The following is a 12,495-nucleotide window of genomic DNA, read 5'->3' on the forward strand; positions in this document are numbered from 1 at the left end:
CTTTCTTTGCACCAGCTGTTTTCTATGCTCGGACGACTCTTCCTCAACAAGTATTTATTGAACACGTAGTAAGTGCCAGGAGCGGAGAACAGTAGCGCGAGCAAGGCAGGCGCGAGCCCAGTTCTCGAAGAAGCCGGTGGGAGAGACAAAAATGTAAACATGTAATTATTAATTATAAGCACGCGTGGTGGGTATTTGTAAAGGTTTGTTGAACATGTCAACCACAGCCCCAGAAAGTTTAAGATTCGAATCCGCCCGGGAGGCAGTCTGAAAGGAATCTACCTGTGACTCCCTAGGAACTGCCGAGTGGAGTCTCCACCTCTGTGAAGTGGAAAAATGCGCGCCCCGCAGGATTTCTGGGAGGATTTAGTGTGAGATACAGATGATCACGCGGGTCAGCCGGACCCGTGGGCCCCCCTCCCAGGGGACGCGAGGTTCACCCGCACCGTGGCGCCGGTCCCCACCCCAGGAGGCGGCGAGCGGGACCAGGAGCTCCCTAAGCCGCGCGCCCCGCGAGGGCGCACCAGTGTGCCTCCGACCGTCCCGGGCCGAGGGCGGGGCAGGGGCCGCCGGCGTCGGACTCCGGCAGAGGGGAGCAGCGCTCCGCCCCATCTCCCCACTTTGGGGGACAGCCCCCCTCTCTCATTCCCGCCTCCGCCCCTGAATCACGGGGGGGCGGGGCCGTGACCCATTCATGCCGGGAATCAGATCCAGATGTTCCCGCGGCGCGTGCAGCTGCATCCTTGCCTTTTTTGGCAAAAAACGTGCGGCCGCGAGCGGATCCCGGGCCGCCTCCGCTAATCCTCGGGAAGAGGGGGAAGGGGGTTGGGGGTCTGGGCCCAGACTGGGAATCCGCACGGGGTGCTCTGCGGGATTTGGGAAGGGCTGCTAAAGGAGGGGGGGCGGTTTGTACTGCAGCGGGGAACCCACCGCCAACTCCACTCGAGTCCGGGACCTCCCCCAAACCCCTCCCATCCCCAACCGGAGGAAAAAAGCCCTTCGCCAGTACTGGGGAGGCTGGTTAAGCCTGAGAGGGACGGTAGCAGCGTCGGGGATCCCAGTTCTCCGGAGATTTTCCACCCCGTGGCCCAGCAGCTTCCTCCTCTGCCCTGCACCGAGGAGGTCTGGAAGAGCCTGAGTCTCCCGGTCTGCGACGGAACCCCCCACCCCACCACCCGCAGACAAACACAGAGAGGCCTTCGCTTCCTCACACTGCTTTATTGCAGAATCTGGAAGAGGGGGGAATGAACAATTCCACCCCTCTGCCCATCTCTGGGCAAAACGGAGCGCAAAACAAAATGAGAAAACACTCGACAGACACGGACTGGGCAAAACCCTGTGCTCTAGGATCCCCTTAAACAGTGAACCCCTGATTTGCTGCCTAGAGAGCCCCAGCCCTGGGGATACGGTGGGATTGGGGGTGGGGAGGATCAAGCCTGAGAAGAGTCCACTTCTGAGGGCTTCTCAGGCACCCATAGAAGACCTAAAGTCTCTGGAAAAAAGTCTAGATTGAAGGGGGCCTGGGTCCCAGAGTCCAGGTTTGGAGGGTTGGATAGAGAGCCCTGATCTGGGAGAGGTCTTGGTCTGGGCACCAGACTGTGGGGAAAGGGCTGAATTCTGAAGTCCAGGCTTGCGAAAGGGATCTGAACCATGGGAGGCTCCATAAAGGTCCAGGTTTGGGGGCCCTGGGTCAGGGAGTACCGGTATGGGGGTGTTGGAGTGGGGAAGCTAAATCCTGGAGCCCAGGAGGAGCCCTGATTTGAGGAAGGGCTGGGTCCCAAAGATGGTATGGAAAAGGAGCCTTAGTCCTTGGAGCCCTGGTTTGGGAGGCCCTGGGCCCCGGAGTCCTGGCTCAGGGCCCTGCCTGGCTGCAACCCTGGCACAGCACTTGGTCTCCATCCGGCACAAAGCCTTGGCCCACCAGGGAGGTGGAGCAGCGGGCGCAGGAGAAGCAGCTGTGGTGCCAGTGGCGGTCTTCAAAGGACACATACTTGCCTCCGCCGAGTCCTGGAGGGAGGCTGGAGGTTAGCTCCGAGGGTCCAGAGCATAGTCCTGTCCCTCAGACTCACCCCATTCCAGATCCCGATCCCGTTCCCTTGCTTGCACCCTACCCGCCATGCTCGCTGACCCCATGTCGCACCTGTGATGGGGCTTTTGCAGCTGCTGCACTTGGGGATGCAAAGAGTTCTCCAAAACAGGCCACGCAGTAGGGATCATCATCCCGGGAGGTGAACTGCTGCCCTGCCAGGGGCGTCTGGCATCCCGTGCAGACCAGGCATTCTCGATGCCAGGGCTGGTCACGGTAGGTCACGCCGCCTTGCGTCAGCGTCTGTGGGGGCAGCACCGGTCAGCAGTGGGGAGCGGTGATCCCCACCCTGGGACAGAGCCTCGCTCACCTCCCCACCCCCGACCGGCCCTGCCCCCCACCTTGCTGCAGCGAGCACAGCGAGGGGCAAACTTGTTCTCATAGCAGGGGACGCAGTAGTGAGCACCCTTGTCCGGCACGAAGGAACGGGAGCCGAGAGGCTGTTCACAGCCGCTGCACAGGAAGCAATGCTCGTGCCACGTCTGGCCTCCATATTCCAGCTTCCGGGACCCTGTGGGGAACAGGGGTCCCTCTCAGAGGCTGGGTCCCAAGCTCCTGAGGGCTGCCCTCTGCTGCCCTTGAGAAGAGACCCCGCTGTTCCCAAAGCCTAAGCTGGGTGGCATCCACACACATGCATCAGGACCCTCATAACCCGTATGGCACCCACAACCCGCTCCTCCCCAAGACGACACATGCTAGGCCCCCAGAATCTAGACGCGAGGGTCTGGCATGTGTGAAGTCCCCACATGTGCTAGATAGGACCACGTCAGCATCCACCAGGCCCCCATGTCACAGGCACGATGACTCAGCACATGCTAAGCCCTTACACACCAGACACGATAGCTTTAGCACACCCGCAAAGACACAGGTGCACTACACCAGCGAGTCTCTGCCCCCGCTGGATTCTAATGCCGGGCACCGATTCAGTACCTGCGAAGCCTTGGTGTCTACTAATCATGTCATTGTCCCCATGTCCTCAGCCCTCACCTATCTATGAGGCATGAAGGTCACCATACATGTTAGGCCCTGTTTACCCATCTCTACCCCGATGTACCCAGCAGGATGGTCTCACTGAACTCCTCGCTCCTAGTGTACTAAATACGCAGGTGTGTCTCAAGCTTGTCAGTCTGCCCATGCACGGTAAGCCCACAGGTTTGTACCAGGTCTGGCACATGTTAAACCCTCAGGAACATTCCAAGCATGTGGGTTCCTGCACATGCTAAGCGCTCATGTGTATCCCTGGGCATGCCAGTCCCTGTGCATGCTCATCTCCCAGGGAGCGTACAGGCAGGACCGGTCCTGTACGTGCTCAATTTCCAAAAAGATGCCATGCGTGCAGATCTTTGTAATACTAAGCCTCCCGGGATGCCACCATACACGTGCCCGTCCCTCGGCCATGCACGGAGCCTGCGCAGAGGCCTGGCATCAGGGCGGCAGGTGCATGGCGGGGCCTCCGGGGGACGTACCGGGCATGACAGTCTCCCCGCAGGCGGAGCACTGTGACGAGAAGGCGCTGCAGTAGCAATCATTGCAGAGCAGCTCGTTGTCCTGGCAGGTGAAGGGCTCGTCGGCCAGGGAGCGCTTGCAGCGGCAGCAGCGGAAGCAGCCCTCGTGGAAGTGGCGGTCTTCATAGAACAGCTCCTGCAGGGAGCATGGCAAGGGCCTGGCACCCATGCCCCTCTGCCAGCCTCCACCCACTCCTTGCCCGGTCTGGTCCAGTCCTTACCCTGGAGTCGTGCCCGATAAGCTGCTGGCACTCGGCACAGGTGTTGGCAAAGGTGCTGTCATAGCAGGGCACACAGTAGGGACCATCGTCCCGTCTGGATGTATTTGCGGCCATACAGGCTCTCACTGCATTTTGCACAGTCAAAGCCTCGCTCATGGTGGCTGTGAGTGAGCTCTGCCAGGTGCCAAAGGTGGGGGTATGGGTCACCCAGTCGGGCTGTGGCTTAGCCCCTTGCAAAAGCCCTTTGTGTTAAAAAACAACAACTACAACAACAACAAACCCAAGAGGACCAGGCCTAAGAAATGTGGGGTCCAAACAGCAGATGATGAAGATGGGGGTGCTTCTGGAAAGCCAGTTGTGCATGTTTACTTCTGTATTTAACAGTGTGTAGAGGCGGGGGGGGGGGGGGGGAGAAGGGGTCAGGAAAAAATCAGGAAGCAGAAGTTGTTTTCTTATCTGAGCCCTGGCAGATCTGGGGGAGGAGGGGCTTTTCCTGGGTCAGTGACTCATTTCCTGCCCAGCCTGAGTTTAGCTTCTATTTACTGTCCCCTACTGTCCCCCAAAGGGACAGGAGCAGGGCAGAGAGTCACCCCACTCTCTATCACGAGTGAAGAGCACTCCCGCCCTCCTTCTGACTCCCAGGAAGGGGCCTTAGGGATATGGAAAAAGGAAACCTCCACTCAGAGCTCCAGAGTGAGGAGCTTAGGGATATGAATGGGGCTGTGCCCGCCCTCCTCCCGTTCCAGGAGCCAGTGGAATGTTAGAGGGATATTGGGGCCATGAATGGTGGAGGTGGAAGTCACCTCGGGGCCCTCCTTCCGTCCGGGAGAATCAGCCCAAGCAAGGACTTCAGTCAGGCTCAGGCTAGGTTTAAGCAGGAAGGAAATCCTGTAAGCTGGATACAGCCAAGCTTCCCCAGCTGGACCCCCTCTGCTGACCCTCACCCCCCATGCAGCCCCTGCTGGGTCTCTTGGTCACACCAGCCTGGACAGCCTTGGCCTGCACATCTGCAGCAGCTGTGGCAGAAGGATGGCTTAGATGTCAGGTTTGGCCCGCAACAGGGGCAAGAAAAAGGAAGTGAGATGCCTGGGGAGGGAGGGGGAACTGAAGACAGGGATTACGCAGCATGCCCCTGCCATCTCCAGCCAGGCATCCCTCCTGGCAGATCTTTCCAGTTCCCCCTGGGTCATTATTTCTCCCTCTCCCCCTAGCCTCTGGGAGAAACAGCGTCTCCCCAGCTTTTCTGGTTTCTGAGGGTTTGGGGTAGGGGGAGTAGAGGGGGTGAGGGAATGGGAGCCACAGAAGACATTTTCTCCCCAATCAGGATCTTCAGGCCCCCTCTTGGGTGGGGAGTCAGGCAAGGGGGAGCCCTCAGAGCTGCTGCTGCAGAACCCCAGCCCACCCCCACCAAAACCCTACAGACACTTTCCATATTCTCCAGGAACAAAGCATGTTTGCGGGATGAGGTCATACCACACAGCTGCCCTCTGGAACAGGAGCATAGGGAGTGGGGGGGGCAGGGAAGTGGGGTTCCCAGTCCCTTCTGCTGCCCCTGACTCCAGTCTCTAGCCCCAGGTTCAGAGCTCCCCGCCCCCAGCGTCCTCCGTCATGAAGCCTGCTTTCTAAGGGCTGGGATCCCTGGCTGGGTGGAGAGGAACCACCAGGATTCATAGGAAGGGGATGTTCTCTACAGCTGCAGAGGAGCCTGGAGAGGACAAAGGAACCACCAACCCACTACCCCACCCCCCCAGCACCACTAACTGGCAGTCCCCAGCCTGCCCAGGCTCAAGTTGAAGGAAAAGTGCTCTTTTCTCGGCCACCCCCAGTGGGAAATTCTGGCCAAGAAGCATTGCTCTGGCTTGGAGTTCAGATTCCAGGTGCCAGCAAACGCCCAAGCCTAGAGGGCCTGGCTCTTGAAGGGATGTTCTGTGAAACTCAAAGCTGCCCTTCTGTACAATGTGTGTGTTGGGGGGAATACAAAGTTCATACCCCAGGCCAGGCCGTGAGGCCTCCAGGGGCTGGGATCTTCAGAGAGGAGATTCTGGGGAGAGCTATGATGTACAGTAGAGGGTAGCCCTCTTTCTTGGTCCACTCCCCACCAGTCAGGCTGGGTTTCCTCTGGCCCAGCATCTGAGGGTTGCCTGGGCTGTCAGCCACTGGGCAGCAGGGGGCAACACAGGTGGAGCGTGTGGCTGTGGTCTGTCCGGGAGTGACCCGAGTCTTTTCCTTCCTTCCTGGCGTGGCCCACAGCAGCCAACACTTCCCGGGCCCAGGCTAGCCCTGGGGCCACACCCTGGGAGGCAGTCACCACTCTGAAACAGGGGCACCCCAAATAGGGTATGGGCATGGCTTCTGTTTCCTTCCCAGAATCCCCCAGGCTCTTAGTCTGTCCAGCTGGATGCTAATGAGGACAGAGTGAAGGGCACAATCAAGGCCCACCTGTCCCTGCCCATCCCCCTCCCTCACCATCTCCCTCCTACTTTCCTTGGCAGTGCTAGGGGACTGAAGGACAGCCGGTCTTATATTCCTTCATGCTAGTGGGGTATTGGGGGGGGTGCAAGGGGAGACTGCTCAGTCTGCCAGATGGTTCTCAGTCCCCGCTTCCACCAACAAACACACACACACACACACACACACACACCCCTACACCTGACCCAGACACACACACATCTGACACATCCTGGTGAACCTTCCAGAGCTCAGAACGGCTGATAAATGGCTGAGGCATGTGGCTTACAGAGGCTCAAATGTGGCATGTGGATCTGAATCCTGACTTCTTTCCTTACTAGCTGGGTGATCTTGGGCAAGTCACTTAAGGTCCCTGGGCCTGTTTCCTTATCTAAGCTTACCTCCTACTCCTGCGGTTGCTGTCAGGCTGAAATGTTGGTGCTTGGAAAGCACCTGGCAGAAAGTGAGTAGTCAGTAAAATGGTAGCCCGTTGGTGTTTTTTATTATTAGCCCCCTCACATACCAGGGGGTCAGAGAAGTTTCTGAGCCAGGCCTGGGTCAGGGGAGCTGGCCTGGGTTTTGACCTGGGAGTTCTCAGGGTAGACCCATGGATAGAACAAAGAGCCCCCCCCGCTGCCCCCGGCCCAGTTCTGCTGGGCGAAGTAAAGATGCCCAGGACGTGGCCAGGGAGCTCAGTGGGACCAGCCTGACCCCAGAGAGACCCGTCACCCAGGTACACAGGTGTAAGTACCTGCACAATGTCCTGCTTTGCACGAAGTGCCATCCTATCCACCATTTCACCATATCTCCCAGAAGACAGGCAGGATAGGGGATCATTCCCATCTTACAGTTGAGCATAGAAACCAGGGACAAGCCAGGCCCAAGGTCACTCAGGTCTCAGAAAGGCCTGCTTTCCAGCCTGGAGCCCTTTCCTGTTTTTCCCCCTAAAATTGCTGCAGTGGCAGTAAAGGGGGTGGGTCAACACTTAAGAGCAGGGGTATGGGGAGATACGGGGTGACATCACCAGCACAGGAACCTCACTCTTCTCCCCCAGCTGCCAACCCTGCTGTTGGAAGACACCCAGAAGCCTTTCCAACTACCCATGCCAACCGCTCAACTCCTTTGCCCCCCTCCACCATGCACTGTCCAGGAGGACCCTGGCCAGGTCCCACAGCTGTGAGTCAGGATCAGAGCAGACCCCTCCCCCAGCTCCCATGAACTGACAGGAGATTTAAGGGGAGAAACCTAATTCCCCCCACCCCCTCACCTCCTGCTATCAGGCACCAACCCCAAACTTTTCCTTCTCTCCTCTCCTCCCCCCCATGGGGCCCTAGGAGTCAAAGGAGTTTAGGGGAAGGGGGGTGGGAAGCAGGATCCAGCAGCTGCCTTGGGGACAGCAGAGGAACAGTTCATTCACCCTGAGTCCCCCAGGGCTGAAGCAGCCCGTCCAAGATGTGAGTTTAAAAATAAGTTGGGCTGTCTTGGTATATGCCTGGGGCTCCTTTTTGATCTCGGTCTGTCTTCAGGTCCTCTGCCTCACAGGGGTCTGGCTGGCCCAGAGTTTCTGTTTCCCCACATCCTTGCTTCCCAGTCTTTCAGGCCAGAGTCTTCACAGGTCTCTGGGAAGCTGTCAATGCGCCCCCATCAAAGTCAGCTCTGCCCCACTCAGGCCAGTCCGTTCCTCTGCACACTTGAGCGGTCTTTCTGTTTTGCGTTATCTCTCTGGCTGGTTAGCTCCCAATGCCCCCGCACACCCCCCGCGGGTTTCTACCCCTGGACACCCAAATCTTGGTTCCTGAGTCTCTCTAAGGGGTTCCTACCCCTTCTCTCACTTAGCACCTCTGTTGCTGAGTGTCTCTGTCTCCAGTTTCTGGAGGGCTCTCTAGGGCCTCACAGAGGCTAATCTATCACGAGGCTAAGGAATCTTAGGCTTCAGCGCCCCTCACTTGCCTAAGACCCTGCAAAGCCCCCGGGAAGGGTCGCTACACAACGTGTCCACGGGGGGCAATGCATGCTTCTCCTTCAAATGCTCCGCTCCACAAAACCTGGGTCGGTCCCTCTGCCTCGGGTCTGCCTCTCGGTGACTCTACCGCCAAGCCTCTGTCCTTTCCTCGGGTATCCCTGCAGCCTCCTGTCTAAGCCCTGACTCTGCTGTCCCAGTCTCGGTCGCGCTCCACCGGGCTTTCTGGGAGCCTCACTTTTTCGAACCCTCCCGTGGACTCGCTTCACTCTGGCTTCTCCGTTTCAAACTTGGCCCCCTCCCCCGCCCAAGTCTCGGAGCAGCCCCCGCCCCGCTTGGCGTCCAGGATCAGTGCGATCCGGGAGGCACCCTCCGGGGCTCAGCGCCCCCGCGCCGCCCGCCCGCTCCCCAGCGCGCCCCGGGTCATCTCGGCCGTACCCGGGTCGGGAGCAGGGGGCGGCGGCTGGGGGCAGGGAGAGGGGATTCGGAGCCGGGTTCGGCGGGGAGCTCACCTCGAAGCGGGCGGCGGCGGAGGGGAAGCCGGGCCGCGCGTCCCTCGCCGGCTCGTACCTGCGGGCCGGGCAGGGCTGGGGCAGAGCAAGCCGCCCGCGAGGCTGCCGGCTGCACACGGGACTGTGTGGGCGAGTGGGAGCACTGCCCCAACCCCTCCCCGAGGAAGTGCGCGCGGGGCCCGCCCCGCCCGGACCCCGCCCCCCTGGCCGCCCCTGCCCGCGGGGTGGGGATCCCGCCCCGGCCCCGCATTCCCCCCCCACTCGATGCACGGTTTGTGCTCCTTCGTGACCCAGGGGCCGCTGGATAACAAGGACACCCACCCAGGTCTCCTTTCCAGAGTCGCTTTGTCTTTTTGGGGGAGGCAACCGTCCCTTTGAAAATGGGATGGAAGCTATTGGACCTTCGCCCCCTCACAAAACACGGAGACATGTCATCTTTGGGGTACAGTTTCAAGCACCTTGTATGCTCCCCAAAGACCATTTATATACGAGAAGTGGAGAGCCCCGTCCAGGGACACGTCAGAGGACAGGAGCCACGTGAGCTCCCATCGGACAAGGCCAAGGACATCACGGTAATGGACACTGCCAGGAATGGGGTGTAATCCCATCACGAGAGCGTGACTCCGGAGTGCGCACTGATCATCAGTAGACCCATCGGTGAGTACACAGTGGAGAAGAGAAGGGTCTTCACAGAAGATCACCAGCTAGCAAACGCGGACGGGACGGTGGCTCCGGAGATGAGCGCTTTGCAGCATCAGAGCAGCCCGTTGACACGGGTAAGGGTAGGGAGGTGCTCAGGTGGGACGGATGGGAAAGTTTAAGCAAGAACGTGCTCTTTAGCGTACCTCGAAGCATCTTTGTAGGGGGGACGTTACCTTCCGAGGGGGGCATGGGGGAGCCTGGAGAACACCAGCCTCTCCACGCTGCCCTCGTCAGCACCGCGGCTGCTGCGGCCCCGGGACGGGCGCCTCCCGACCCTCCCGACGGCCCGCACCAAGGACTGGCCTCACGGGCGCCTCCCGACCCTCCCGACGGCCCGCACCAAGGACTGGCCTCACGGGCGCCTCCCGACCCTCCCGACGGCCCGCACCAAGGACTGGCCTCAGTTCTGTAGCTGCCCTCAAGGGACCAGTGTCACGAAGACAGAGCCAAACTGAAGAATCGCCCAGGATAACGGAGACTCGAAAAGGCAGACGGCTACGGGTGACCATCGATCTTACTGCGAAACGAAATGCCCGTGAGGAACGTGACGGGGACGGTTGGAAAAGTCTGAGTAAGGATCGTGCGTTCGATGATGGTGCTTCGGTGGACAGTTTTCAGAACTCGTTAACTGCGTGCGGTAACCCTCCTTAAAAACCCTATTCGTTCCTAAAAATAGTAGCTGTACTTCAGCGATGGAACAAACATCCTTGTCACTGAAACGCGGGTGCGGGAGTACTTAAGGACTCCCGTGAGCTGAGCTGTGCCCCGGCCCCCACCCCCCAGTTCCCGTGCGGAGCCCCAGGCCGCGCGTGGTTGCCTGGGAGTGAGGAGGTGGTGAAGGTAGGACGGGTCGGGAGCGAGAGCCCCATCCGGGGACCACAGCAGGGCTCTCCCTTCCTCCGCTAAGTGAGGACCCGCGGGACGTCGAGGCCCACAGCCAGCTCGCGGGCTCTCCCCCGGAAGCCAAACCCCCAGGTTCCAGAGCCGTGGGGGCGAAACGTCAAACATCAGCAGGCTCATTACCTACTATCGACGGAGCCGGGGACACTTCAGGTCATTTGTGACGTTCTGAGTGCACCTGCGGGTAATCCGGGGCGGTGGGGGGTACCTAGGTGGCGGGCCTGTGCCGAGGACACCTTGACAGGATGCAGAGGAGACCACAACAGGTTGAATTCTAGAATTCCTGAGGCTCCTGGGACCCGGCTCTCCTGAATGCAGGCGATGGGCGTGAACTGTCCCCAAAGTGCGTTCCTCGGATCCCTATCCTAAGAGGTTCTCCACCCAGAAGGGTTCCCTGGGCAAGCATATTTGAGAAAGGCAGCGATATTGGCACAGTATTTTATTAAAGCACTTTTATTTATTTATTTTTAAAGATTTTATGTGTTTATTTGACAGGTACAGCGAGAGAGGGAACACAAGCTGGAGGAGCGGGAGAGGGAGAAGCAGGCTCCCCGCTGAGCAGAGAGCCCGACGTGGGGCTCGATCCCAGGACCCTGGGATCCCAACCCGAGCTGAAGGCAGCTTCTTCATGACTGAGCCCCCCCAGGCGCCCCGAAGCACTTTTATTAAAGCCTCTGAGGCGCTGTCCTCAGGAACCGGCTGTAACGTCCTCTAATGAGGGGAAGATGTTCTTAGGAATCCCTCACGAGAGAAGAAGCGGGAAGAGGAGATGCCTCGGCCTCGCAGGAACCACTGTGCCGGCGGCACAGACCCTCCCGGACCTCCGTCCGCCCCTCCCAGCGCCAGCGCCAACGCCGTTCCCAGGAAGGGCGCGGGGTGGGGAGTAAGACCCGCCAGCCCACGGGGTGCCCAGAAAGTCACGCGAGCAGGCGTTTGTGCCGCAACGGGAATGCCAGGCGTGCTCCTGGGACAGGACGCGGGGGTCCGGTGCGTAGATCCGAACTGGGCCCTTCCCTCCTCCTCTCTGCCCTGGGGGCCCTGGCCACGCGGGGCTCGACTGAGCCACGTTCCTCGCTCACAAGCCTGATTCCCAACAGCCCCTCCAAACCCTTGGGGCTCTGCTCACCTCGCCTCTTCCTCTGCTCTGGCCCCCCTGCCAGGCCCCGCCCACACCCCCGCTTCCCCTGCACCCCGCTGCACACCCCAGAGGGCTTCTGATAGACGGCGCAGCGGCCCGCACTGTCTGTCTTTGCTCTGCTCAGCGGGGCGGGGGCCGCGGCCCTGCTATGCCAGAGCGGCTCCTCGGTAACATGAAGAATCCACGTGACCGAAAGCACCCTGGGACCCTTCCCGCGGCTTTCCCCAGGATCCTGCTCCACGGACACCCACACGCTGTAGTGTCCGTACGAGGCCTACGAAGCTCTCGGCTCCGGCTGCGTTCGCTGCAAGTGAGTTTCCCCTACACCCCCCGCCAGCGGGTCCCGTCGTCTCCGCAGCGGTCCGGGGCCCCGGGGGAGCACGCACGTGGCTCCGCAGACGTCCTCAAGCCTATCTCGCCACACAGGCCGACAGCTGGTCTCCGGAGCCATTATCAGAAGCCTCGTTACCTATTACCATCCGAGCCGGGACCCGTCCTGTCATTCCGGATGTCCTGCAACGTTTCAATCTTAGTTAGTTCTGTGATTTCATTTCAAATCTCTGCATTTTTGCAGGAATCAGCTGGTGAGCACTCGACTAGCGCGGCCTGAGCTCCAGCCCCCTCCGGGCCCCTCCGCCCCCCGCCTACGCGCCGGCCTGCCGGGATTGGCCGAGCACCGCCCTTCGCCCGACCCCCGGCGTTATGTAACTCGCTCCTGGGCCTTCTCCCCTCCCACTCGCCTCGGGTTATGTAAACGAAGCGCTCGGCGCGGGCTCCGCCCTCGAGCCAATGGGGGCGCGCAGAGCCGGCCGCGGCAGCCAATCGCGCGGCTGGGGGCGGGGTCGCGTCACGTGGCGCACTGGGGGCGCGGCGCCGGCTGCAGTCTGCACGCGCCGGGCCTCGGGACTGCTCGCTGCCGGGCGGTGCACGGTGGGGCGAGCGGCCGCGGCTGCAGCTGTGAGTACTCTGCTGGGGCGGGGAGATCTCCCCGAGTCCGCCCTCCGTTCTGGGCCCCGGGGAACC

At 60.5% G+C, this 12,495-nt stretch overlaps 1 protein-coding gene across 1 annotated transcript; it reads right to left on the reverse strand.

Moving 5' to 3' along the window:
* Window positions 1-1,659: 1,659 nt before the first annotated feature.
* On the reverse strand, window positions 1,660-3,957 carry LOC122899010 (four and a half LIM domains protein 3-like; the record flags this gene model as incomplete). Its single annotated transcript, XM_044236664.1, is given in 7 exon segments — window positions 1,660-2,007; window positions 2,141-2,174; window positions 2,177-2,329; window positions 2,428-2,597; window positions 3,553-3,727; window positions 3,813-3,902; window positions 3,904-3,957. Coding segments are annotated over 7 exon segments (831 nt in total), but the record flags the coding sequence as incomplete, so codon positions are not given.
* Between the last annotated feature and the right edge of the window lie 8,538 nt (window positions 3,958-12,495).

Source organism: Neovison vison, chromosome 2 (assembly GCF_020171115.1).
Source record: "Neovison vison isolate M4711 chromosome 2, ASM_NN_V1, whole genome shotgun sequence".
In the NCBI taxonomy this organism is placed as follows: domain Eukaryota; kingdom Metazoa; phylum Chordata; class Mammalia; order Carnivora; family Mustelidae; genus Neogale; species Neogale vison.